This window comes from Blastocystis hominis, assembly GCF_000151665.1.
Source record: "Blastocystis hominis, Singapore isolate B (sub-type 7) whole genome shotgun sequence assembly, scaffold_11".
NCBI classification, from domain to species: Eukaryota; class Bigyra; order Opalinata; family Blastocystidae; genus Blastocystis; species Blastocystis hominis.
Window position 1 is genome coordinate 441,349 of NW_013171818.1, and position 27,465 is coordinate 468,813.

A 27,465-nucleotide genomic window follows, 5' to 3' on the forward strand; every position below is an offset into this window, starting at 1 on the left:
CCAGATCGAATCACAGACCGAGATTCACGACCAGGATATTCAATTTGAACACTTGGTGTGCAACCATCCGGGCTTCCCATTCCATGCGGCACTGCAAGTTCGGTGTGCAAAAAGCGTTGGACAAGTAATCTCGAGCACTTTTGTATTTAAACTGGTAGTGTGTCATTCCTATCGAGCGGACCGAGAAAATGGCTTTCGAGTCCCCGTTGACCCACGGAGGTGTGAGAGTGGGCATAATCTCGGGAAATTATTCCATTTTGTAGAATGTTTGTTGTAAATAACCAGGTTTTTTGACCGCGGTTATTCCTCGGTTTTGGCACACAAGCAGTTTAACTGGTCGAATGATCAGCCATTAGTCATTATTTTTACAAAAATAAAGTCAATGGAGGATCTTGTTATTTGTGTTGTTGGTTTAGGTTATGTGGGTATGCCTATGGCTGTTGCCTTTGCTGAAAAGGGAGTGAAAGTCATTGGGTATGATTTGTGTGTTCCCAAGGTGGAGGCGTACAGAAATGGAGAGGACCCCACGCAGGAAGTTGGCAATGACAGACTGAAAAAGGCTCTTGAGGGTGGTAATCTTACTGTGACCAGCGAAATGGAGGATATCCGTTGTGCCAACTTCTATATTGTAGCTGTTCCTACCCCTGTGAACGAGGACCGTTCTCCTGATGTGGGTCCTGTTCGTGGTGCTTCTGAAACAATCGGAAAGGTGCTGAGTAAAGGTGACTATGTCGTTTTTGAGTCCACCGTGTACCCAGGTTTGACTGAGGAGTTGTGTATTCCTATTATTGAGAAACTGTCTGGTTTGAAATACAAAGAGGAGTGGAAGCTGGGATATTCGCCTGAACGAATCAACCCGGGTGACAAGGTCCATACCTTCCGCACCATCAAGAAGATTGTGTCTGGTTGTGACGCGGAATCCCTTGATAAGATCGCTTCCGTTTACGAGATGGTGGTGGAGCCCGGCGTCCACCGTGCCACCTCGATCGCTGTGGCTGAGGCCGCCAAGGTAATCGAGAACTCGCAACGTGATATCAACATTGCTTTTATGAACGAGTTGGCGATTATCTTCGACAAGATGGGCATCGACACCCACGACGTTTTGGAAGCGGCGGGCACGAAGTGGAACTTTTTGCACTTCTTCCCTGGCCTGGTGGGCGGCCATTGCATCGGCGTGGATCCCTACTATCTGACGTACCGTGCTCAGAATCTGGGCTACACGAGCCGCATCATCCAGAACGGCCGTTTGCTGAACGATTCGATGGGCGAATGGATCGCGACGAAGGTGGTGAAGCTGATGGTGCAGCTGGGTTTGGTGGTGCGCGGCGCGCGCGTGTGCGTGATGGGCATCACGTTCAAGGAGAACTGCTGCGATGCGCGCAACAGCAAGGTGTACGACATCATCAAGGAGCTGAAGGAGTACGAGATCGAGGTGGTGTGCTGCGATCCGTGGGCGGTGAAGGACGAAGTGAAGCGATTCTATGGAGTGGATTTGGTGGATCTGAGCGAGGTGAAGGACTGCGACGCCGTGGTGATGGCGGTGGCGCATCGTGAGTTCGCGTCGATGTCGATGAAGGATCTGAGAGCCCTGTTCAAGCCCTCGGTGGCGAAGAAATTGGTCTACGATGTGAAGAGCGTGATCAGCAGAGAGGACGTGCCCGAGGACATGGTGCTGAAGAGACTCTAAACAACCAGGCGGGGTGTTTGTTCGAGACAGACGTATGGATAGGGGACTCTGGAGGTGCGATAGAGAAGCTATAGGGATGGTGCATTGTAGAGAGAGAGGAGGAGAATAGAGGGATGGAGATTACTTGCCTTTATGAACGATTTGCTTTCCATTGTATGGTTACAAAAAATAATTGTTGAATACCCACAACTATTATATTTCATTCAATCAACCACTACTTGGAATCTCTTCCAAAGGTTCTGTTATACCTCCCTCTCTCTCTATATATATATATACATGCCTCCAACAAACACACCATAAGAACAATATATGTATTAAAATCATACAGCAAAATAGTACCCACAGTAAGAGCGTTACAATGACCTTCTTACTCTTTCTTGGCAGCCTTCTCCTCTCTCTCCCTGTTCTTCTCCTTCTCCGCTTCCTTTTTCCGGTCGTTCTCCGAATGATTCACCAACATCGCAAACTGGTCAAAGGACTTCTTTTCCCTCTCCTCCTCGTCTCCCATCTTCTCTCCGTCGCCTCCGACGCCGTTCAAAACCACCTTTCCAATTCCCTCCAAACCATTCATCCCGGCATACACCATACTTTCTTCCGTCTTGCGTTGGAAAACGGGCCATCCCATATCAGCCGACCCACTCGAAGGCCGATATAAATTATACGAGGGGAACGGAAGCCAGTATGACATTTCGCCCCCCGATGAGTTCCTAGGATACGACGCAACGTTCAGTAAAAAATCGCTGCTGTGTGTCTCATCACGGAAAGGGGGTTGTGTGTGCACATCCGAAGAATGGGGCATGGAGGGTGGATAAGGGGATGTGTTGTCGATGTGACGCAGATATAAATCCGAAGTGCGAAGATTTCCCCATTGCAGCGAGTCGCGGCTCGGAGGCTGCTTGGATGATGTGGATTCATTTGGGGTGGGTTGGAGGGAAGGCTCGGTAAGTGTGGGTTTGGAAGGATTCTCGGAGTGTGGCGCCTGGCCGTACGAAAGAAGCGGCTGGGAGTTGAGGAGGATGGGCGCGGGAGGCGTCCAGCTGTTTTGAATGATTTCTTGGTTGACTCCGACGAGCGGATTCGATGGAGCTGGAATTGCAGGCTTCCGCTGGGAGTAGATGAAAATGCATCGAGAGCAATTGATCGGGTATTGGAACTGGTAGCTCTCGATAATGCTTTTCGCAGATATATTGGGCTCCTAGAGATGATGGAAAACACAAAGAGCAACATTTTCCAAATCGATGATTTTTTTGTCTTGAATAAACACGAAACTCGCTTCTTTCACCAGGAGCATCATACTGAGTATTGTACACCGGAGATCATGCAGCGAGCCTTGAAAATAGGAAAAGGAGATCATCGACAGAAGAGCGTTCGTCGAGTAGAACAAAATCGCAACGTTTGGATTCGGAGAGAGAGCTACAGACACAATTCCATCCCTCGACATACCACTGGGCGCAGGGGATGGCATAACGCTACATGTTGTTTGTTGGATACTGCCTAGCACTCAATTCTTCAAAACACACAGACTGGGCTTATTTCCCTCGCGCTTCTTTGATTCCTGTCGGACTTTCAATTTGTTTTTCTCACACGGATTGCAAACAAGTCGCCTCTTGTAACGACTATTCCGGCACATCTCCCCAGGTGCATGGTTGCAATTCTTCTGTCCAGGGCAACGACAGTGATTGCATATTATTTGATTACACCACTGGCATGGAGAGAGTCGGGGGCCCGGCCTTCGCCCTTCGTTCTTCTTTCCCTTCGCCTCCGTTCTTCCAGGTGAACTCATCAAATAATTCAAGTTATCTCTGTTTTTATTGTGTTGTACAGTTGTCGTTGATTATCATAGTGGAGCAAACACTATTACTTTCGACACCGAACTTTTTTTGCTCTTTCATTTCGCTGCTAGTGTTACTCTATCCATGATCTGGATATGCGCGCAGGTTTTGGATTTAGAAATGAAGTTTTGGGCAGAATGTCTTTTTGGAGCAGTGAAAAGCTTGCGTGTTACATTCCGAGCTACTTGTTTTTGCAATCCATTGCGTTCTGGTAGATCTCAGCAAAAGTACAGAATAGGGTTACGTGGGAAAAACTGGATTATTGATTTTCTCGCACCCCAACCCATGCAGAGAGTTTTCAACAAACACAAAATGTATTCCAAACAACCACGATGATAATAGAGAACAAATTGTATGTCTTATAAATAACGCTCAATTGTTGATGAGGTATGGGATATCAGTTGGCGTAGCTCCATTCGCGTATCTGAGTCTTCTTCCTACAACTATGAAACTCGGCAATCCAACGCTACCATTGTATACTGTTTTCCACAAATATTCACTTTATTTCCCTACACATCACACGAGACAATCGAGATAACAATAAGAAAGAGGGGAACTGCTTCGATCACTACCAAGCAGGACAGAATTACATACAGGCTGGAACGACGCCAAATGTATTCAAAGAATGCATCTAAGAGTCCCTTCCTACGCCTGAGCATTGGCTCGATACACAATACACAATACAAAGCCCGGAGAGAATAGTGAAGTAGGACAAATTGCGCTAAATAAGAGGTATCCTAAACAACCTTACAAAAATCTGACACAACACCCAGGGAAACAGAATGTGAGCAACGATGACAGCGAACAGAAACACACTAACTATTCTCAGAAATATTTGAAGCTAGAATTCGCAAAAACACGAATGCCCTACCAGACCATATTGGTTCCATTGGATTATGGTATTAATAAGGGACACAATACATTCAAACAACACAATGATGGTAAATCCTCGTAGAATGAATGTCTCCACATTTTTATCACTCAAGACTCTATAGTCTCTAGAGTTCATACTTTGTTTTCGTATTTTTATTCTCAACTTGTAAAACAAAAAAGAAAATGACACGAATCCATTGGATCTTCAACTACTACGTTTTCCGAGTCATTCGAGTCTCCCTTCAGCCGGAAGCTGACCAACACTTCATGAATATCCGAATAATGCTCGCTCAGTAAGTCCTTCGCCCTTCTCTCCAACTACTTCATCACGTTTTTCTCCTTCTACCATAATTACCTCAATTAAACTCTTTGCTGTCATCAAATCATCCACTTCCAGCGTCATGTCGACATACACCAACGCTCCGTGATGGCGATGCCGCAGACTGCAACAAGGAATTCCGACATCATTCACTCATGATTACCAACTCCCCCAATCCATACAAAACTGTGTCATTTCCTCATTTTCGTTCAAGTCCTGCCTATCCATGAGATTATAGTAGTTACCGCTAAGCAAATCAAACCCTGTTTTGGCAATCAATGCACCTACGGCGATTCCACCCACAGGATCGCACCAAGGTATTCTATTCATTCATTTAGTTTCTCAAACAGACCCAAAATAGCTACCTCCCAGTCCGCCAAGGGCAACAACGGATGCCCAGACATCGGACCGATGATGGTAAGCATTTGCAATTAACACACTCGATTTGTTGCGCTCTCCGATTTTCTTCGTGACTCGGAACAAAATTTCCTTTGACACGATCGCCAAGGCTAAAACGCCTGGACCACTCTGAGCATTAGTGCAAGACAGCAAAACAAACAAAATAAGTGAGGAGATCGCTCGATGCTCCATAGTCGTTTACAACTCCATTCACAAGAATATCTTTCAATGCCAAATACGAGTCCCACCCGATGAGGAGAGCGGTCCCAACGAGAAAGCACGCAATTCCCATTGCTCCTAGCGCTTCTACCTTTCCGTGACCATAGCTAGCGGTAATTCATTGCAAATTGGGCAACGGGTAGAGATCGTTCGGATCTTGCCGACTTTTTCGTACAGTGAGCAATGTCATGCCGTCTGCAATTAAATCAGATAAGCTGTGAACAGCATCTACGGAAAACGACCAAAACAGAGAAAACCTGCGATCAGCGCTGGAGAATGTAATAAATAGCCGGACAGGCCCTAGAATAGCACATTCAATACAGGAGTACTTTAAGAGCAGATAATGTAATATTAACACCAGCTCCTACATAGGTAATCATGTTACCTTCCTTCACATGTCTTCGTCTGGATGAAAGCAACGCATAACTCACTACCTCATGATTTCTCTCTCTTTACGAGATAATTGCGCAGGAGTATTAAAAGACAAAGGACGTACATTCGAAATGGGAGTGATCAACCCCAAAACGACGGTACGGCCTTGAGACAAGCCAAACAGTTTCAGTGGCATAGTGGTTGTACGATGTAGGACCGATAGCATCTGTTAAACTCCTCTAGCCACTTCGATTCGAAAAAAATGAGAGAATCTTCATTCCCAAAATAGTGGTTATTCCGAAGTCTCATTTCCACTTATTGTTGTACAGGGAGTCTTGATAGTGTTGGCAGTGTCATTAGGTGCTATTGGTTGTATATTAGGCATTGTTTACGTATGTTTGCTGAAGAGAAAATGAGTGAAGATAACAATAAGCGTGAGGAGCAACTCAATGAACTAGAGGGACATACTGCGACACGCAGAAGGCTATTTTGATATTCATGATATCGATAGGGAGTCACATTCAATATCATGTTTGATAAACCCACATTCATTTCTTCATTATAATATATAGTATTATAATGACGAGATGCTAAAACGAGCGGAGCCAACAAATCCGATGATATCACATAACCAACACCAACACAATAAGGCCATATCATATCGGATGCAGATGCTAATAATGTAATAAATTGAAAGTGTTCATTATACTCACTGTGATGTTGTTGTATGAATCTAAATGGTCCATATGTAATATATCGTTATATTCCAATGCTTCTTTATCGATTGCTTCATTAACTGCAGGATCAGGACTGGAAGAAACGATGAATAGATATTTCAAAACTAGTCTGTGATCATCTCACGGTGCTACTTGATAAATTGCATTGTATAAGGATGATTGAGAAGACAAAAGCAAAGGAAACATCAATATTTCTATTGTGATCTAATAGACATCTTGTATCCTACAAACGTTTCCATTGTGTAGTTCAACAAACAACCTTCTCAACTTACAACATTTTTATCAATCACACGCTTCTTAACAAGAAAGATTTGGGTCTTCAAATACCTTCATTATCTTTGCCACGTCTTTCAATGGAACTTTGTGGAAACCAAAATAATTCTTCCAATGGCACTTGGGGATAGAATTATAGAAATAGGATTCTGGAGGCGTCCAGTAATAATCATGATATCGATAAGGAGTCACATTCAACATCAAGTTCGCTAGTCCAATACTCATATCTTCTGTTCGAAGCATATAAGGATAATGACGAGATGCTAAAACGAGCGGAGCCAACAAATCCGATGATATCACATAACCAACACCGATACAGTAAGGCCAAGTTAAGTCATTCCTATCAACAATTGAGGGTGTGTTCCACTTATCACCCGGTTGTCGAATGAAAAATGAAGTGATGAAACACGATCCGTGATATAATCGATGTTGTTTCTCGGGAGGTAGATCCAATAACCATTTTACGATTTTTGGAGTATTGAAATATGAATCAGGGTCGCCTTTCAATATGTATTTGATCGATTTACAGTTTCGATGTAACCAATTGAATGTGTTCATTATACTCATTGTGATGTTGTTGTATGAATCTAAATGGTCCATATGTAATATATCGTTATATTCTAATGCTTCTTTATCGATTGCTTCATTAACTGCAGGATCAGGACTGGAAGAAACGATGAATAGATATTTCAACTTTTGTCCGTGAACTACTTTGTCTTTAAACCAAGTTTCTCTCAATACTTTTCTTTCTTCGGGTTTCTTGACGGTGGACATAATCATAACAACCATGAAAGTGTCTTCTGAGCAAAAGTTCTTGGGTTGTGCTAAATATGTATAATTATAACCATAGGGAATGTAATAATATTCAGAAGGATCGATACGTTTATAGGTAAAGGGTAAACCAAAGTGCTTCGTTAAATGTTGGTCAAGCTGTTCATATTCGGGAAAAAGAAATTGCGGAGGTAAATGGCTATTCTTTTCTACCTTGACAGGAACCGTTCCATTCGCCTCGAGGCTCTTCGTTGTTGTTTTTGCGAAATAGTCTTCGTCCTTCGTTGTAGTCAATATTAGTGGAACATCAACCGTTTTGAATAATGGTTGGTATTTATTGACAATCTTTTGGACGAACATGTCACCTACAGTCAATTCACGTCATATTCCTCACTGGTAAGCAGCGACAATAGGACACCAAATGAAAATACTATAAAATATAAAAAATCGACTATCATTCGGAATTAGTATGACAACTACATCTTCTCTTATTTAAAAACAAGGAAAGTCAAGCTCACATAAGCTTTTTTAACAAACATACATACGCACACTATATAACAGTACACCACTTAGCAAAGAACCGATGGATCTTCAAATTGCTTGGCTATTTTTCGTAAGTCACTCAAGGGAACATGCTTCAGACCGAAATGTTCTCTCCAGCGACAAACCGAACTTTGAGAATAAATGTTCTCATCCAAGAAGCTCCACTGATAGTCATGATATCGATAGGGAGTCACATTCAATATCATGTTTGATAAACCCACATTCATTTCTTCATTATAATATATAGTATTATAATGACGAGATGCTAAAACGAGCGGAGCCAACAAATCCGATGATATCACATAACCAACACCAACACAATAAGGCCATATCATATCGGATGCAGATGCTAATAATGGAACATATTTTTCTTTGTTCGGATTTCGTTCAAATTTTGATAACATCACACAATATCCATGATATAATCGATGTTGTTTCTCGGGAGGTAGATCCAATAACCATTTTACGATTTTTGGAGTATTGAAATATGAATCAGGGTCGCCTTTCAATATGTATTTGATCGATTTACAGTTTCGATGTAACCAATTGAAAGTGTTCATTATACTCATTGTGATGTTGTTGTATGAATCTAAATGATCCATATGTAATATATCGTTGTATTCCAACGCTTCTTTATCGATTGCTTCATTAACTGCAGGATCAGGACTGGAAGAAACGATGAATAGATATTTCAACTTTTGTCCGTGAACCACTTTGTCTTTAAACCAAGTTTCTCTCAATACTTTTCTTTCTTCGGGTTTCTTGACAGTGGACATAATCATAACAACCATGAAAGTGTCTTCTGAGCAAAAGTTCTTAGGTTGTGCTAAATATGTATAATTATACCCATAGGGAATGTAATGATAGGTAGAAGCATTGAATCGTTTATAGGTAAAGGGCAAACCAAAACGTTTCGTTAGATGCTTATCAAGTTGCTGATACTCCGGATAGATAAATTGAGGAGGGATGTGGTCATTGGTTTTCAACTCCTCTATCATTTGTTTCTGCCTTTTCTTTTCAATGAGTGTAAAAACCTCGGCATCCTTTTCTCCAACTAACTTAATTGGAACATCGGAAGTGGCCCCAATCCATGGATACTGCTGAATGATGACTTTAGCAATTGTGTTGTCTAGAGTGAATTTCAACATGTATCTCCTACCAAAGCCTATTGCGAAGTAAACACCCAGCAATAAAATTACAAAATAAATAATATACGACTTCATCATTACATTTAAGTGAGTAAACTATCAAACCAAGCGATTTTGCACCTACCTAATAATATATGCAACACATATTACAAACAAACATCCCAATAACACACAATAACCACTCACACGCTTCTTAACAAGAAAGATTTGGGTCTTCAAATACTTTCATTATCTTTGCCACATCATTCAATGGAACTTTGTGGAAACCAAAATAGCGTTTCCAGCGACACTTCGGGATACTTGGGTACATCGCCTTCTCTGGAGGCGTCCAGTAATAATCATGATATCGATAGGGAGTCACATTCAACATCAAGTTCGCTAGTCCAATACTCATATCTTCTGTTCGAAGCATATAAGGATAATGACGAGATGCTAAAACGAGCGGAGCCAACAAATCCGATGATATCACATAACCAACACCAACACAATAAGGCCATGACAAATCGTTTCGATCGACTATATAAGGAGTATCCCATTTGTAACCGGGCTGTCGAATGAAAAATGAAGTGATGAAACACGATCCGTGATATAATCGATGTTGTTTCTCGGGAGGTAGATCCAATAACCATTTTACGATCTTTGGAGTGTTGAAATATGAATCAGGATCGCCTTTCAATATGTATTTGATCGATTTACAGTTTCGATGTAACCAATTGAAAGTGTTCATTATACTCATTGTGATGTTGTTGTATGAATCTAAATGGTCCATATGTAATATATCGTTGTATTCTAATGCTTCTTTATCGATTGCTTCATTAACTGCAGGATCAGGACTGGAAGAAACGATGAATAGATATTTCAACTTTTGTCCGTGAACCACTTTGTCTTTAAACCAAGTTTCTCTCAATACTTTTCTTTCTTCGGGTTTCTTGACAGTGGACATAATCATAACAACCATGAAAGTGTCTTCTGAGCAAAAGTTCTTGGGTTGTGCTAAATATGTATAATTATACCCATAGGGAATGTAATGATAGGAAGATGCGTTAAATCGTTTATAGGTAAAGGGCAAACCAAAACGTTCAACCAAATAGTCATCTAATTCCTTGTATTCTGGATAGGTGAATTGAGGAGGGATTAAATCTCGCAACCGCTTGGTCTCGTTACGAATGAACGCTTGCTGCTCAACATGTCTAACGGTGACCGAAAAAATCGAATTTCACTTATAAGTGGACCCTTCCAGTGGAATTCTGAGCCACTGGCATAAAAAATCTCGCGTAATTGGTGTGTCTACAAAATGGCCATTGGGGTCGAATTCCTACACAGCCAGACAGCCATCAACACTCCCATAAACAAGGAATAAGCGTACAACGTGACTCCCATGTGTCCAAACAAACACTGCCACAAAAAACAAATTACACCGATCGCATCAAGCTAGTTGCAAGCATTCGATTTTCCCCTTCGCACAGAATCGACTACTCCTCACACACCTTCCCCTTCCTCACATTCATCACGAAATCGCGCTTCTTTTCGTCGCCGAACCACCACAAAACGCCCAACTGCATCAAATCCGTCATCACCGAGGGCTCCCGCCAATTTTCCCGCTCAATCCGGTCGAGCACTTCCCGCGGGAGACTTTCCCGGGGAGTTTCGCGCACCAGATGATGCAGGGGCGAAGAAACCGCGGGAGAAGAGGAGTCGAAGGGAGCTGGGAATGAGCATCGAAACGTGGAACCAAACGTGGAAACGGATCGACGACGGCATGCGTGACGTCGAAGAGAGATACGGTTCCGTCAAATACCAAGATCTAAAAAATAGTCCCGATTTTTGGAGTCAAACAGAATCACAAAATAGATTATTGAAGACCACACCGCAACTATGAAATAGGACCAATTGCTTCAAAATGTCCCGAAGGATGGATTTGGGCTCATCTTTTCCCCATTCCACCAGTCGTACGGTTTTGTTCGAAACTGGCCCAAATAGCTAGAGTGAAGTGCAGAGAATTAGGGTACATAAAGGTCAGCTTGACCCTCTCCTCCAAAATAGGAAAGGGTCACATTAGGGTACATATCGCAGAACTCGACCATAGAGGGCCCTAATTCAAAATCCCCCGAAATCAATCCGTACAGTTGTTCAAATAAAGTCGATCAATCACTTTCTCAAAATACCTCCGTTTTTTGGCACGCTCCTCTTCGCTTCCTTCCACGATTCTGCCCAAAAAACGCCCGTTTTTCGACCGGATCCACCAATAATTCCCCAGTTTCTCCTCCACCTCGAATCCGCGAAACTCCCGATCGGGGAAACTGGAGGCAATCCCGGTTCCCCAGGTCGCGTCTCCCTCCATCACGCGAAGACAGGTCAAATACTGGTCAAACGCGAAGATGACCCGATTGACCGCTTCTTCGTCTTCGTCTTCGTCTTCGTCTTCGTCCTTGTCCATTCCCGCGGTTCTCCGACTAACTTCGTTTGCCGCGGTTTTTGTGTGGTTTCCCGCCAATCCCTGCATGGGGTCGTTCCACGGGAATCCGACGATTACCACGTTTCCCAGATCGCTTCCCGCGCTGTTCTCCATGATGCGGCGCAGAACCGCGGGGAACGCTCGACAGAAACACAGAAACACAAGGCGGGAGTGAGGGACCTGCGAGGTGAAACGCCACTGCGAGTCGTCGATTGACCAAAAAACCCCCGAAAAATAGTTTGACAAAAATCGGCGGTTTTCCTGGACCTGCTTCAGATTACCGTTGGGATTGAGCGGCAAACTGCCCGCCAGCACGCTGCCCATGCGCTTGTTCTTCGGCTCGCCGAACACCTTCGATTGAAGAATTCCAAAAAAAGGGACTTTTTCGTACGCGCGATAGGAAGCGTCTTTCTCCATGGAGGCGTGGATGAAGCTTCGCGTGACAGAAATCGGGGGTATTTACCGATACCAATTGTCGGGCGTGAGGTCGATGAAGGCGTCCTTGGGGTCAAATCCGCTCTCGCTTCCATGGCAGGTCTACACGGGATAACGAGAAACCTTGTTAACAAAAGTACAGAAATCGGCTCGATTTGTGTCATGTCGAAATGGGAGCGAAGGATGGCTTTGACCGCTTGCAGCATGATCTGCGACCGGTTGAAGCCTTCGTGGCACACGGGGATCACCAAGTCCGACTTCTGCAGACCGACTGGAATGCACTCTATGATGATTAAAAAAAAGCTCCGAATTGTGGAATACCCGAAATCGAGGGAGGCTCGAAAAGAAGCGAACCGCCCGCTTCGATGAATTGGTTCATTACGTCGAGGAGAGGCGTGGGATCGTCCGGGTCCTACGCGTCAGAGAAACGTGGAAGAAAGAGAGAAACATCGAATTGCTGGGTCGACCAAAATAGTGCCGATTTTTGGAGATCCGAGGCGAAGGAAGTCGGTTCTGCTGCGAATTCGATCGATTTCGATTCGATGAAACGAAGCAGGGGCGTTTCCGCCATGCGATTCAATCGGGGAAGCGTGGAATCCGCGTCCTTCTGGGCGTTTCTATCCTCAAAACGTGGAAACGTGGAAACAGGAGAAACGAGAGAAGATCGAACGCGATGGGACGCGATTGCAGGCTTTCCATCAACGAAACGCACTCCGAGAACGTGGAAACCGTGGAAACCGAGGAACCATAAGGGAGAACCTGGATCAGAGGAAACGTGGAAACCGAACAATGGAGTAAATCGCGGTTATGAGGCCCCTGGAGACGCAATAAACGAAATAGGAGAAGGGGAGAGATTCGTTTTCCACTCGAATTTTCTACGTTTTAACCGCGGGGAAAAGCGACTTCTTCGCCGTTCTCTAGGAAAACGTCGCAGTTCCATCCTTTGTGAACGGCAATGCGTCGAGGCGATCCGATAGCGAGTTTGTGAGGGAAGTGAGGCGAGTAACTGGGACCAGTACAATTATTGGGACCAGTACAATTATTGGGACCAATACAATTATTAGGACCATTCCAAATTGGGTCCGATTTGGGACAAATGCTGAGTAAAATGGTAATTTGAGATGCGATTGGATTTGATTTCTAGCGATCAAAAACGGAAGAAGAAACGGTACTAAAGCGGAGAGGAGGGAGAAAACGGAGAGAGGAAGAGATCGGAGGGGGAGAGAATAGTAATAAAGAATCGGAGAAAGATCCTTGGTCAGAAGATGCACTCGACTGATGGATTTTGTGATAAAAGGAGGATTAACTCGGCGCTCTGATTCATCCGTTTGAATAGAACACTGATCCGAAAGGGAAAGGGTTGGATTCACATACCAAGGAACACTTACCGAAATCTGTGTATCCTTTGGGCACAGCCGAATCGAAACCTCTAGAAATAACCGTTGATATCTCAGAAATACGCACCATTTCTGTAAATCACCTTCTCTTTTAAAATTTCGCTTTTGTTATGAAAAATTAAACGCGAAGTAAATGATTTGCTCAATCCCTTTTGGTTGTTCAAAACAGGAATGACATAATCACACCCAGGATGCTACACTTTATATCACACGTTAATTGGTACTCCAATAAAATCACATTTATCGTCCTCCATCGATGTTAACAATCGTTGATAAATTTTACTGGAAATGAAACTCCCAGTACTGATTATTGCCAAATTTTGGGAATTCCAGTACTATCATTTCAATTCTTTTATCCGAAGCGTTTTTTATTTATTTTTTGTTAGTTGACCTTTATATATCCATCTATATCGATCGATCTATCTATTAGAATACCGGTAGGACAATTCTGGCTATTCGAACTAGGTTTACGATTAATGTCAACAACAGGTTCAACATCTAACTTTGCCTACAGGAGTTTGAAGGGCAATAACTATTATAATAATCCAAAGAGTTCAGCGACCACTTCCCAATCTAGAGTTGCGAGTACGTTGACTACACCTGGCGATGATGACTAGTGAGCGGAACACATATATATACAAATGGAATGTTAGCCCCTTCGATACGCGGCAGTAGCCGTAATTCTGTACAGTCAAGTGAAGTACCTAATTTACAGAAACACGTCTCCTATTTCTCCGAGGGCAGCTTCGATCCCGAGGAATTTAAGGATGTTCCGAGTTCTGACGAATTCGATACAGGAAAGGACACAGCGCGAGCTCCACCTGTCCCACCGGCTCCCTCGTCATTATCAACCGCTTTAGCATCTCCTGAGCGTCGTGCAACGCGCCGCGAACCACTGGACATCAGTGATGAAGATGACACAAATCACAACGACACCACGTCGACTCTGCGCCAGTCGATGCTTGGCATGCCTCGCACGAACTACTACGACACGCTGCACAACCGACCGAGCTTCTTCTCCTTCGACGAGAGCATGACTTCCTCTTCCACTCTTTCCCCGCGGCAAGAAGCGCTCTCTCGTCCCGGCGCTGCGATCCCCGCGGTTCCTCCCATCTCCCTGAAGCAGCAGAAGGACGAATCGACGCTGAACGAGTCAGTGCTGGTGTCGAGTCCTCGTATAATCGCGGGGACGCTGAAGAAAGGGCAGTTTCCGATTCCGCTGATGCGATTGGCTGCCCAAGAATTCGGTTCGGAGGGAGAAGGAATGGATCCGATCGAGGCGGGAGAGGGCGAGATCGCGAAGTTCCACGACGCGAAGCGGGAAGTGGAGAAGAGGCGAAGCATGGCGAGCGGTAAAATGTCGGAAGACGCGGGCTTCGATCCGGTGGAGGCGAGACAGAGCCAAGTGATGAGGTTTGAAGACGTGCGGAGAGAGATGGAGAAGAAGAGAATGCAGAGGAAGAACGAGGAGGCGAGCAATCCTCGCATTCAAGAGGAAGAGGAGGAGGATAATTTCGATCCGGTGGAGGCGAGGCAGAGCCAGGTGATGAAGTTTAACAGTCTGCAGAGAGAGATGGAGAGGAGGAAGCAGAGCGTTCTATCGAATTCGATGAGCAAGTTGAACGAGCAGGCGTCGGAGGAGGAAGAGGAGGAAGCGAACTTCGATCCTATCGAGGCGAGGCAGAGCCAAGTGATGAAGTTTAATGATTTGCAGCGGCAGATGGATCTGAGGAAGCAGAGCGTTCTATCGAATTCGATGGACAAATTGAAGGAAGATGGGTCTGAAGAGGAGGAAGCGAACTTCGATCCGGTGGAGGCGAGACAAAGCCAAGTCATGAAGTTTAATGATTTGCAGCGACAGATGGACCGCAAGAAGCAGAACGTTCTTTCGAATTCGATGAGCAAGTTGAAGGAAGACGCATCGGAAGAGGAGGAAGAGGAAAACTTCGATCCGGTAGAAGCGAGACAGAGCCAAGTGATGAAGTTCAACGATTTGCAGAAGGAAATGGATCGAAAGAAGCAGAACGTTCTTTCGAATTCGATGAGCAAACTGAAGGAAGATGGGTCCGAAGAGGAGGAGGAAAATTTCGATCCGGTGGAGGCGCGACAAAGCCAAGTCATGAAATTCAACAGTCTGCAGCGACAGATGGATCTGAGGAAGCAGAGCGTTCTCTCGAATTCGATGGACAAATTGAAGGAAGACGGGTCCGAAGAGGAGGAAGCGAACTTCGATCCCATCGAGGCCAGACAGAGCCAAGTGATGAAGTTCAACGACATGCAGCGGCAGATGGACCGCAAGAAGCAGAGCGTTCTCTCGACCTCCCTGGACCAACTGCCCGAGGAGCGCGCCGCCGATTCTGGGCGCGCGGAGGAAGAAGACAAGGGCTTCGACCCGGTGGAGGCGCGCCAGAGCCAAGTCCTGAAGTTCAACAGTCTCCAGAAGGAAATCGACCGCAAGAAGCAAACACTTCTCTCCGCCTCCATCGACCGGATCGACGAAACGCCCGCGGTTCCCGCGGTTCCGGCCTCCAAGCCGCCCCAGTCGCCCCGCCGGCCGCATTCCCCCGCGAAAGTGCTCCAGCCGCCCGCCGCCAGTCCGCAGTCCCCGCGATCCCCGCGGTCCCCACAGACCCCGCCTCCCCGCGGGACGGGCCTGTCGGTGAAGTTCTCCTCGCCGCCGCCGTCCGGCTCGGTCCCCGCGGGATTCGTGGTTCCGCGGGGCACGTTCGGATCGGGGAAAGCGGGGAAGTCTGCGATTTCGCCCAAGTTTTTGTCCTCCCTGCAGGACCCCATCAGCGATTCCTTCTTCCTCGACGCCCCCAAGCCCCCCGTGGAAACCGTGGAAACCGTGGAAACCGTGGAAACCGGGGAGGGGAAGGGAACAGCGGCGGGAGCGAGCGGACCCAGCGCGAAGACCAGTCCGCTGGGCAGTCCTCTGGGCAGTCCGCTGGGCAGTCCCAAGCCTCTGGGCCAGGCCAGTCCGCTAGACAGCCCCAAGACGGGCCCCAAAGCGGGTCCTCTGCGCAGCACGGCGACCAGTCCGCTGGACAGTCCCAAGACCAGTCCTCTGGGCAGTCCTCTGGGCAGTCCCAAGACCAGTCCTTTGGGCAGTCCCGCGCGGCTGGCGCCGAGCCCTCCGCCTGCTCCTCTGGAGGCCCCTGTGGATGCTTCTGCGGCGAGGGAGGCGGACTCGGAGGGCTCGGACCTGTTCGACCCCGAGGAAGTGCCGCAGCTGCGCATGGAGACGCTGCGCCGGCTCTCGGGCAACGAGATGCGCGAGCTCGACGCCATTATCGGCGACGACGACGTCCTCAACGATCACCGCGGGGAAGGATTCGTCGTCAAGCCCCTGCCCCTCCTCCCCGAGCACGCAGAGCTCCCCGCGGAGAACGACTCCCTCCCGCCCTTCCACAGCTCCCCCGCGGGAACCACACCCACCGATTCCCCGCGGTTCCAGAACCGCGAGGTCGAGATCGAGGCCGAGGCCGAGCTACCCATCCCCGCGGGAACCGCCCAGACCCCCACCGCCCCCGTGGTTATCGTCCCCGCCGTCGACGCGCTCCCCGCGGTTCCCGACACCATTCCCGCGGTTCCGCTCCAGCCCATCGACGCCCCGCTCCCCGCGGTGGCCGAGTTCCCCGCGGTTCCTGCGGTTACGGTCGTCTCGATTCCCGCGGGGAACCGCGCGGAAGTGCAGACGATGGAGGAGTGGCAAAATTCGCGGGAAAATATTGGCGGGCTGCCGTTCATCGCGGAGACGGAGCCGGGCAATGCCGAGGTGGTAGTGGGCAATGCCGAGGAAATGGAGGCGAAGCCGGTTTTGGCGGGAAAAGAAGCGGCGGTGGTGAGCAGCGCGACGTCGATCATGCGGAAAAGCGAAACGAAGTCGGCGACGCAGCTGGATTCGCTGGGAGTGCCGCGTGTGGAGGGCAATGCGGAGCTGATGGAGCCGCAGGACAGCGTGCTGGAAGGATTGGAGCAGGATTTCGAAGAGAACTATGAGTATGAAATGGAAGAGGAGTATGAGGAGGACGTGGGACGGGGATGCTGGTTCTTTGGATGCAGATCGTAGTCTGAACAGAGTTTTTTCGTAGTATTTTGATTCTTTGTGCTAGTCTGTTGATGACACGATGAAGGGTGAAAGAAGTGCGGTGAGATGTGTTTGTTTAAGCAAATGAAAAGAAATGGGTAGTATTGAAATGGAGTGTGAGTGAATGATGATAAGAATGTGATGTTTAAATAGGCAATTGAATAATAATAAAATGAGAACGGCCATATCTGATGGAAAGCGCCCTAACCCGTCCGATCTAGGAAGCTAAGTCATCACGAGTCGAGTTAGTACCAGTGTGGGTGACTCGCTGAGAAGTCTCGATGCTGTTCTTTTGCTATTTTATTGTATTTTAGATTCTACTTTTCCATTCTATTTCACTCCATTATTTATAAACAACACTGATTCATTCAACTAATAGTATTCATTCCCCATTCAACTAATTTAAACTTATCTATTTGGATGAACAAACAAATTGAATGCACTTATTAGCTTTTAAAATACCTTTCCCAAAAAGAATTCATGGTGATATTAAAATAAATAAGTGTGTAGATTTAATGCTAGTATTATTACTGCTTGATTTAGTTGACAAGATCAGCGAGAATGGGTGAAACATCTATGAATCATATGAAATCAATCAAACCATACAAGAAATTGATTTTGATTCAACTTTCCCGAACGATCTAGGTAGATTAACAGTTTGAAGATTTGGAATATCTAAGTACTATCACTAATAAGTATATTTTTGTACTTTCTAATGTCACTGAGCGAGGACAACAGAAACTCCATCCTACAGAATTGATAATGGATGCTAGAATTGGAAGATCTGCATTCAGTCATCACACCTAATATAATCCATACTTTTCATTTTTAACGAACATGATGCATCATTGTATCTTCCAGCTAATGATTCTTCACCGAGTTGAATGGACTGCAATGATGGAAGATCTACATCAATCATTTCTATTCCAATAATTAAACACTTTCTATTATTGTGAATAATGATTTCGAAAATGTCCGTTTTCCTAAAGTAATGGATTGTAGATTTGGAAGATCTATGCATCATTCAAATATTCAATATCATATCAATACCTCGAATTACAAAAGAGCTATAATAGAAATTGCTTGAACTACTTCCAATTACACCAATTTGAATGGATTGTAGTTGTGGTAGATTCTTCAATTCAAAGTCGCCTCCAAAATCACTGAAACTATATTGTCCAATTTGAATGGATTCCAATGATTCACAATTCAATATATGGAATGATTTCGATTGGTCACTTCCTTTTTTCCAATCTTCGTCAGGATGTCTCTTACTCAAAAAACTAATTCCTAGCTTATTAAACGAATCCTTTCCGATTTTCAAACTTTTCAATCGATTCAATCCAACAATTTTCAATGTTTGAACTGATTCAAAGCAATTATCGCCGATTTCAATGGATTCCAACCATTTGAATTTGTTCAGATTCAATGCATTTAGATCATTACAACTATTCGAACATATCACCAATTCAGTTACTTGCAAATCCATTTCATTTAATTCAGAACTATTGCTGATTTCATTTCGTTTTGGAGGCACATCCACAAGTGGTTCAGTTTTCATTTCTCTTGGATTTTCATTCTTCAATATGCTTCGAATACTTTCATTCATTCCTTTCACATACCAACCTTCATACAAGTCGATTCCTTCTTTCTTCTCTAACCCATGTTCCCATTCACTTTCACGAATTGCTGTTCCACTGGCTTCATCAATCAAATATCCCAATCCATTTCGTACAAATTGACCATTTTCAATACTATATCCTCCTATATAGATTGGAATTCGATTCAATATTTCATCATTTCCATTATCATCATTGTTTTCAGCGTATTCGATCATTTGGTTATTGTCAACATCAAATTCACGAATCATTCGAATCAATTTGTCTTTCGACCAATATCCTTCAACTTTCTCTTTACCATCATTTCTATCATATTCGATTCCATAACCATCTCGATTCATTTCTTCATCAAATCCACCTCGATAGATCACCACGTCATCATCATCATTCTCTCCATCATTTTCACACTTACATCGAATTGTCATGATCAATCCTTCTTTACTATTTTCGATTCTTCTTCGATCTCCATCATTTCCAACAATCGAATCCCAGTTCTCTCTTTGTAATGCTTTACCATTCTTATATTCTGTCACTCCACCCATTCGTTTCCCATTTTTCATCATCCATGCAAGAATCAAAATCCCACGATTGAATAATTGACATCGACCTTCAACTTTCCCATTTTTCATTTCACTCAACAAATATTCATTGGAATGATCTCCTTGATATAGGGTTACTTCATAATCGACTCCATTAATGGAAATCTTCTTCTTTTGAGAGGTGATGTAGTCGTTGAGTAAATACCTTGATTCCCTGTGTTGTTTTGATGAGTCTATATTATGAGCGATATTTCTGTATTTATACAATGTAAATTGTTGACCATACTAAAAGAAATAATGATTTCCACTAATATCTTTAAGAGCATCTTATGTTTGACATATTACCATTTACATTCTTTCGTACCAAAATAAAACATATTTATATGTTATGACATATTACATGTATAATAATGGCTAAATTACTATTATCGGTAGTCTGGAAGGATTATAGACAATTCATCCTAAATGTCAATAAATTCACTTTATATTGTCAATTCGATCGTTTATAATTCATTATGTGATATGTCAAGTACACCATTATTCTACTTTCACTTTTATTCCTACTCGATTGTTGTAGTTTATTTTTTCGATTAATCTACCATTCTTTTCTTTGATCACACCAAGGATTAGAACAAGAACGTCAAACTAATCATATTTGTAATCATAATAATAGATAACAGTCAATTAATACTAAACCAATAACCAGAGAATAAGGATAAAGGGTATAGTGTAAACATACAGTTAAACATAGATTACATAACATTACAATAAAAATACAAAACTAAGCGCATCACATGGAACGAAGTGGATAGATTCAATGCCCGAACGACCACTGCATGGTTTTAACACGATCAGCGAGAATAGGAGAAACATCTAGCAATCAAACATAATCAGCCAAATAATACTCGATATTAATTTCGACTTTACTTCCATGAATGAATTAGGCAAATAGACATTCTGAAGATTTGGAATATCTATATATTTAGAAATCAGCATGATTTCCAAAATACTTTCCAATGTTACTGAACGAGGACACTCAAAACACTCTCCTCCTGAACTGCTTAAATAAGTTAGATTTGGAAGATCTAAAAACAATCACAATTACCTATTTTATTTGTACTTCGCATTATTAAAGAACAAGATGAATCATTTTCGCCAAAAAGTGCTAAAGTACCGAGATAAATGGACTGCAATGATGGAAGATCTACATCAATAACTGTATTCCCGAAGAATAAATACTCTCCATTATAGTTGATAAAGATCTCCGAAATGCACGATTTCCTAAAGTAATGGATTGTAGATTAGGAAGATCTATTCATTACCAATCACTATTAGTTCATTACCTCCAATTACAAACGAACCATAATAGAAATTGCTTGATTCACAACCAATTGTACCAATTTGGATGTCTTGTAATTGCGGTAGATTCTTCAATTCAAAGTCGCCAGCGAAATCACTGAAACTGTATTCCCCAATTTCTATCGATTCCAATGATTCACAATTCAATACGTGGAATGACTTCCGTTGGTTATTATCATGATGATTTCTATTTTGAGTAAATGAATTGCTTCCTATTTTGATAGTTTTCAATCGATTCAATCCATCGATTTTAAATGTTTGCACTGATTCAAAACAGTTGTCGCCGATTTCGATTGATTCCAACTCATAAAACAGTGAAACAATACATTCAACCAAAATACAATTGTTGATCAGTTTCAAATGTTTCATTCCGATATTCATTGGTTCTGAGCCATCTCCTTCATAAACAATACCTTCCTCTCCATTATACCAGTTGCATTCTTTCATAAGCCTGCCTCTGCGATCATATACTTTACCTTTTCCATATCGCTTATCATCACACCAATATCCGTCATAGTCAATCCCTCCGTTATTATGATAACTCGTTCCATATCCAAATCGTTTCCAGTTGATCATTATCCCCTTGTATACGTGTAATCCATCATCATCATACATTTCACCATATCCAAATGGAATTCCTATTTTACCTGTTTTGTTAGTCAATACCATGCCTTCAAATCGACTTCCATGATCCAAATCCACTATTCCCTCTACTATGAAATCATCATCATAAGAAATATCACCCATTTGATGATTTTCAAACACTTTCAACACTTTCTGCTCATTGACCACAAATCCATGATCCGTAAATATTCCGTTGTTGAACTTCAATAGTACACATTTTTTATTACTTAAAGTGAGTGAAATCCAGCCGTTGACTTTCCATTCTTCATTCAAACAAGCTTGCACATTTTGGATACTGGAATAATCAATGTGATAATTACTAACAGTAGAACTAACATAATCAAAAATGAATTGCATCAAAAAAACAAAAGATCTGACAAAAAGTCTTTGTTTGTCAGAATAATACTGTTAAATCTCTTTCACTTCTAACGCATGTGCTAAAGTAATTACATGTTCCTAGTAGTAAACATCTAAAATAACGTAAATAAAACCGTAGGATTTGCCCCATTTTTATATGACATGCTTTTTTTCGATATTTGAATCAAATTTAAATCTATTTATCCTTACTATTACAAAACATTGGTAAAACCATAGTTCTGATTCATCATTTAGAAAAAAGGACGAAGCAGAGGAAATTATTATTTGAAAATGTTATTCTCGTATTATTTGACCCGCAACATACATATTATGAGTATAGTGACACATGCTAATTATAAATCTCTATAGATGCAATTAAAATACTATGATTTGGTTTGATTCGACTCAAGATACACACCAATTACATTACAAAGCACAAAGCACAGCAAGTGGTAGCATGCATGCTTGTATAGTATTTAGTTGTCCATTTCAAATGTTATCCGTTAATCAGATGACTGATTTTATGACATTGAAAGGACTTGACAAAAAACACTTTAAGAAATGCTTCCTGTCGTTGAAATCATTGAAACAACTAATTTCTAAATTGAAACTTTCAAAATTGAAGTAAAAACGTAAGAGAAATGGAGTGTGAGTGAATGATGATAAGAATGTGATATATAAATAGGCAATTGAATAATAATAAAATGAGAACGGCCATATCTGATGGAAAGCGCCCTAACCCGTCCGATCTAGGAAGCTAAGTCATCACGAGTCGAGTTAGTACCAGTGTGGGTGACTCGCTGAGAAGTCTCGATGCTGTTCTTTTGCTATTTTATTGTATTTTAGATTTCACTTTTACATTCTATTCTATTCTCTCCTCTCCACTCCATTCTACACATTAATTCATTTTTGTTATTAATATTATTAAACAATTGCTATGTATTGGCACGTTTTGCACGAAAATAGGTTTTGGATATTTTCGACCAAAACTGTTTTTCAGACCCTGTCAACTGCGAGCTGGCCGCTCGAAGTCACCCCTTAGACCCCATTTTCCATCGCTCGCCGTTACTCGCCTTGGACAACTTGTAGTTTTGGGCTTTCATAAGAAACAAGGTGTGAACAACTATCCTTAGCATATTATGTTCACCCCATCTGTCTATGGTAATGAGAGGCAAGCCATGTACTACTCCATGCTTATCCAAGGCCTACCCACCAACGACTCGTTCGAATGGATCAACCCTTACAAGTATCGGAACCCTTACATCACTACATGACTGTCCTGTTCAGACCCAATCAAGTCATGTTCAACAATATGGATTCTATTAATGTGGTCACAATATCGAATGACGAGGAGTTAACGATTCTTCCTGGATACTACACGATCGGTCAAATCATTGCCATCCTCACCATTATGACCGATACTACGTTCTCGATATCTACGAAGGCTTCGAGTTATGGGTATATTTATATCCAGTCCACACACCATCGATTTCACCAATGCTCTAGATATTCGAGAAATCCTCGGTTTGAAAGGACGAACGGTCATTTTATCCACTTCGTTCTATGGATTGAACGTGATTGATATCACGCGAAATCAACAAGTGATCCAAGTGTACTTGTCCAACGTGCGTTTCTCCGATCTGAAGATTGCCAACCAGAACAACAACCTGCTCACCACAATGATCATTGACGATCCCGAGGTAAATTATCTCCGCACCGTGGAAGACATCTGCATTCCCATGATAACCCGATTCGATCGATTGATGTTCCTGTTCCGCGATATGGATGGTAATATCATGCGATTGAACGGCGAATTCGAACTCCAATTGACGATAGAAGATGTGTGCGATCAAGTGCCTTCCTCAATTCTACCGATGAACCAGTTCAGTATGATGGAAGTGTTCGGCAATACTACGAAGAAGGAAGTGAAGCTGGACAATCCTCTATCATTCGATAAGTGTTTCATCTCGTCTGTGTCACTCTATACTGATTTCGTGTTGCACAACGTACCGACTTATCAAGTGATATTAATCGATGCGGGGACATCCCCACACGAGGTATCAATACCCAGAGAAACCATACGACATCACAAATGGCATGAGTGTGATCCGAGTGTACAGTAGTATCAATGCTCAAACATTCGGTCTGAAGAGTCCGCTGATCGATAACCTGATTCATGTATCGATGGGACTGAACAACATGATCACCTGGGACAACCTATCGATCGATGTGATTGAACAATCGAACTTGGATTCCATTGATTGGGTACTAACAGACGCAAATGACAATCCGATCTCATTGAATTCGAATGTGTACATCTCATTCACGATATCTTGTAAGTACAACTTCAGTAAGGTATTCAAGAAGATAGATAGATAGATAGATAGATATCAATGTCTATCTTCTATATATATATCTGAAAAGTAATAGTTTGATTGTTGCCTCCAACAAATCAGCCAGATATGTCTCACAGCTTGATATTGGACAACTACTCATTCCCATAGAGTCCATTCTTATGGATTTCAGCTTTATCATCAACAATACTGATATCACTATTAGTGAGTAATTCTATTCATCCTAATGAGTTGGGAACCAAAGCATTTCACTTTCATCAACCAACTCAAACAGCAAGTATTATGTATACTATTGTTATTCATGCTCGTAATAGAACAACATTGTGAATCACTTTGTATCCCTATTGAAGTGGTGTACAATTCGATCCTTCCTTTAAATAGGAGATATTCTGCATTATTGGGCAGGTGGGGGATACTATATGGGTTAGAATAAGGGATAGTATTCTCTGGCAATATAACAAACTCTGATAGGTTCAGAGTACATCAAAACGATAAAAACTACATCAGCCAACTATCGAAAAACCTAGAAACAGTGGAATATGAATATATCTCTATTTGTTCGTATAAAATATATTATGTATTCTACCTTATTTTGCTCAGTTCTTCAACGACACACCCACCTTTCTCACAAACTCTACTATTCGATTCTACTATACACATATCACATATTATTTATATAAATGATAACCCAAAAACTGCTTATCGCTAGCTTTTCCATTTTCATTCCTATCATCATATTCTACATACCCTATTTCTTTCTATCCCATCTAGAGTAGATTCCAAATGAATAGAACGAAAAACAAAACGCTTCCACTGGAAACAACACTCTTCGATCTATTCATTCCACAATATCCCATTTCCGCTCATCTCCTTCCACTTCACAGTAAAAACAACTCCCTCCCTATTCGAAATCTATTCTTCCACTCATACCCAATTTCAATACTATTTTCACAATTGCACAATTCTTCTTTATTTTAGAAATCATTTGTTTTACAATATAAGCTATTAGCTTAGTCTTACTGGGTTTGAATGTATTCAAAATTTGGAATTGGACTTGTATGTCCTGTCTTTTGTTTTGTTTTGGGACTTCTATGTGTTTTTGTGTGTTGTGTTGTGGGAGTGTAATTATTGTAGCTGGGATGGGTTCTGTCGTCAAGTTGGTGTGTTTGAAGAAGCTAGTGTAGTGTGTGCTATCGTTACTTTGACTAAACTGTGTGTGTGAGATATGCATCGTGAACGCATTCAATACCATAATGGCGGTGGACCCTGGTTCCATTTTTGCTGTGTGGAATATGTTCCGAGTGAGAATTTCTGTACTTCAAACTGTGCAACGTGGCGAACCCATTCATGCCATGTGGGACCGCGGATACATGGAGATAACTTGCAACGTGGGAGGTATCTGGTACAGGCACGACGTTCTTGCCTAGGATATCTGTTCTGTTTCTCGTATTTTCATTTTCATATAGTGAGGTGGTAGAGTGTGGTAGAGAGAACGGATTTGCGATGAGTGAAAGGGCAAACTATGGGAGCAAGAGCTGTAGGTTTGTAGAAGCGGAGCGTGTGTGGAACTTGGGAGAATGGGACAAGAAGGCGGAGTATGCGAACTGCTGTGGGGACGGTCCTCGCCTCTGATTGATGCGAGCCGAGTGAACTGGAATGGGCAGTGGGAGCAGGCGAGTTCGAAGACGGTGCAGTTCTGCATTTGTGGGTCTGTGGAGCATGGGAAGGTGGAGGTGTGCGTGGTGCGGGCGTGTGGGAAGTGGTGGAATGGAAGAGAGGTGAGGTGCGTGGCGGTGGTGTGCCCCGCGGACGAAGCGGCGGGGTAGCCGGAAGGGCACTTGGGGCAAGTGTTGGATACGAAGTGCGATGTGGACTAGTGGGGCATGATCACGGATGGGTGCAACGCCTATCAGCAGTGGGAATCGATCGATCGATCGATAGGGGACGGGCTCCTGCCAGCCCATCCTGCCGATGCTGCGCTGCACTGCGCTGCGTGGCGGGCGATGGGGCGAGGGACGTGGCGCTGTGGACGATGGGAGATGGGAAGCAATCCACGATGTACTGCACGAGCAATGTGGGCGTGGGCGAGGTGATGAACGACCCATTCGAGCCCATGAACATCCACATCGTGTTTGAATTGGCCGAGGCCACGTTCTCCTATCCCACCACCGCGATCTCCATCTCCGACTACACCATTGCCTTCGCCTTCACCATTGCCTTCGCCTTCGATGGCTCCTTCCCGCGGTTCTGCGAAGGCACGCACGCTCTACATCAATGCCAACAGGTTGGTGTCCCGAAACGGCCTCCCCTTCCCCGCGGAAACCCTCATCGCGACCTTCTCGACCCGCGCCGGCGTTCGGTTGGCGTTCGGTTGGCGTTCGGTTGGCGTTCGGTTGGTGTTCGGTTGTGGCCTGCTCGGATTGTGGAGAGCGCGATTGGTATGAGGGAAGTGGAGTGGGCGCAGCGCAGCGCAGCGTGTCTGTGCAGATGGAGGTTCCCTGGAGCAGTGGCATCTCCGATGAAGCCCCGATGGATGGCCTTGATGGGCAGCAATGTGCAGAGCCAGTTCTTCGAGACGCGCTCCGTGTTGGTGGCGGGCGCCATTGTGAACAGCGTGATGGCCATCAGCTGGCGTGTCCGCAAGGGCGCCTCCTGGTCCGCCTTCGCGTCCTTCTCCGTCTACCGCCCCGTCGTGCTGCTGCCTCCCTCCCTGCCTCCGCGCCCGTCGTGCTGCTGCCGCCTTCGAAGCCACGCAGGTGCGCTGGGTCTGGTGGTGGTGCGAGCTCTTCGTGCAGGCCTTGGTTGGCTCCCACTCCCAGCTCTTCGCCGCCGACGCGCTCCTCCAAGAGGGCGACGTCCAGCAACCCGAGCTCTCTCTCTCTTTAGCTCTCTCTCTCGATGCGTGCGTGGCCTACTGGGTGCGCGTGGCGCTGTGCTCCGCCGCGTGCTCCATCCTCTCCGAGGCCTCCTCTCCCATCACCCTCGCCGCGTATGTCGTCGCGCCCGGCGCGGTGCAGAACCTCGAGGTGGCCGCGCTCTCCTCGACCTCGCTGCGCGTGCAGT

General features: G+C 44.0%; 6 protein-coding genes; 2 read left to right on the top strand and 4 right to left on the bottom strand.

The window, feature by feature from the left end:
- Positions 1-382: 382 nt before the first annotated feature.
- Positions 383-1,687, top strand: GSBLH_T00001520001 (uncharacterized protein; the record flags this gene model as incomplete). The annotated part of the gene is made up of 1 exon (XM_013039939.1): positions 383-1,687. The coding sequence occupies one exon, from the start codon at positions 383-385 to the stop codon at positions 1,685-1,687; it is 1,305 nt and encodes a 434-aa protein (XP_012895393.1).
- A 2,864-nt stretch (positions 1,688-4,551) lies between these two features.
- Positions 4,552-5,927, bottom strand: GSBLH_T00001521001 (Cation efflux protein; the record flags this gene model as incomplete). The annotated part of the gene is made up of 9 exons (XM_013039940.1): positions 4,552-4,710; positions 4,748-4,863; positions 4,894-5,033; positions 5,064-5,239; positions 5,271-5,436; positions 5,467-5,557; positions 5,587-5,629; positions 5,659-5,734; positions 5,764-5,927. The coding sequence occupies 9 exons, from the start codon at positions 5,925-5,927 to the stop codon at positions 4,552-4,554; spliced, it is 1,131 nt and encodes a 376-aa protein (XP_012895394.1).
- An 808-nt stretch (positions 5,928-6,735) lies between these two features.
- On the bottom strand, positions 6,736-7,842 carry GSBLH_T00006286001 (uncharacterized protein; the record flags this gene model as incomplete). The annotated part of the gene is made up of 1 exon (XM_013039941.1): positions 6,736-7,842. The coding sequence occupies one exon, from the start codon at positions 7,840-7,842 to the stop codon at positions 6,736-6,738; it is 1,107 nt and encodes a 368-aa protein (XP_012895395.1).
- A 209-nt stretch (positions 7,843-8,051) lies between these two features.
- GSBLH_T00006287001 (uncharacterized protein) lies at positions 8,052-9,251 on the bottom strand (the record flags this gene model as incomplete). The annotated part of the gene is made up of 2 exons (XM_013039942.1): positions 8,052-9,154; positions 9,185-9,251. 2 exons carry the CDS (start codon positions 9,249-9,251, stop codon positions 8,052-8,054), a joined length of 1,170 nt encoding a protein of 389 aa, XP_012895396.1.
- A 115-nt stretch (positions 9,252-9,366) lies between these two features.
- On the bottom strand, positions 9,367-10,131 carry GSBLH_T00001522001 (uncharacterized protein; the record flags this gene model as incomplete). Its single annotated transcript, XM_013039943.1, has 1 exon — positions 9,367-10,131. The coding sequence occupies one exon, from the start codon at positions 10,129-10,131 to the stop codon at positions 9,367-9,369; it is 765 nt and encodes a 254-aa protein (XP_012895397.1).
- A 5,616-nt stretch (positions 10,132-15,747) lies between these two features.
- Positions 15,748-17,615, top strand: GSBLH_T00001523001 (uncharacterized protein; the record flags this gene model as incomplete). XM_013039944.1 has 1 exon in its annotated part: positions 15,748-17,615. One exon carries the CDS (start codon positions 15,748-15,750, stop codon positions 17,530-17,532), a length of 1,785 nt encoding a protein of 594 aa, XP_012895398.1. The 3' UTR covers positions 17,533-17,615.
- Between the last annotated feature and the right edge of the window lie 9,850 nt (positions 17,616-27,465).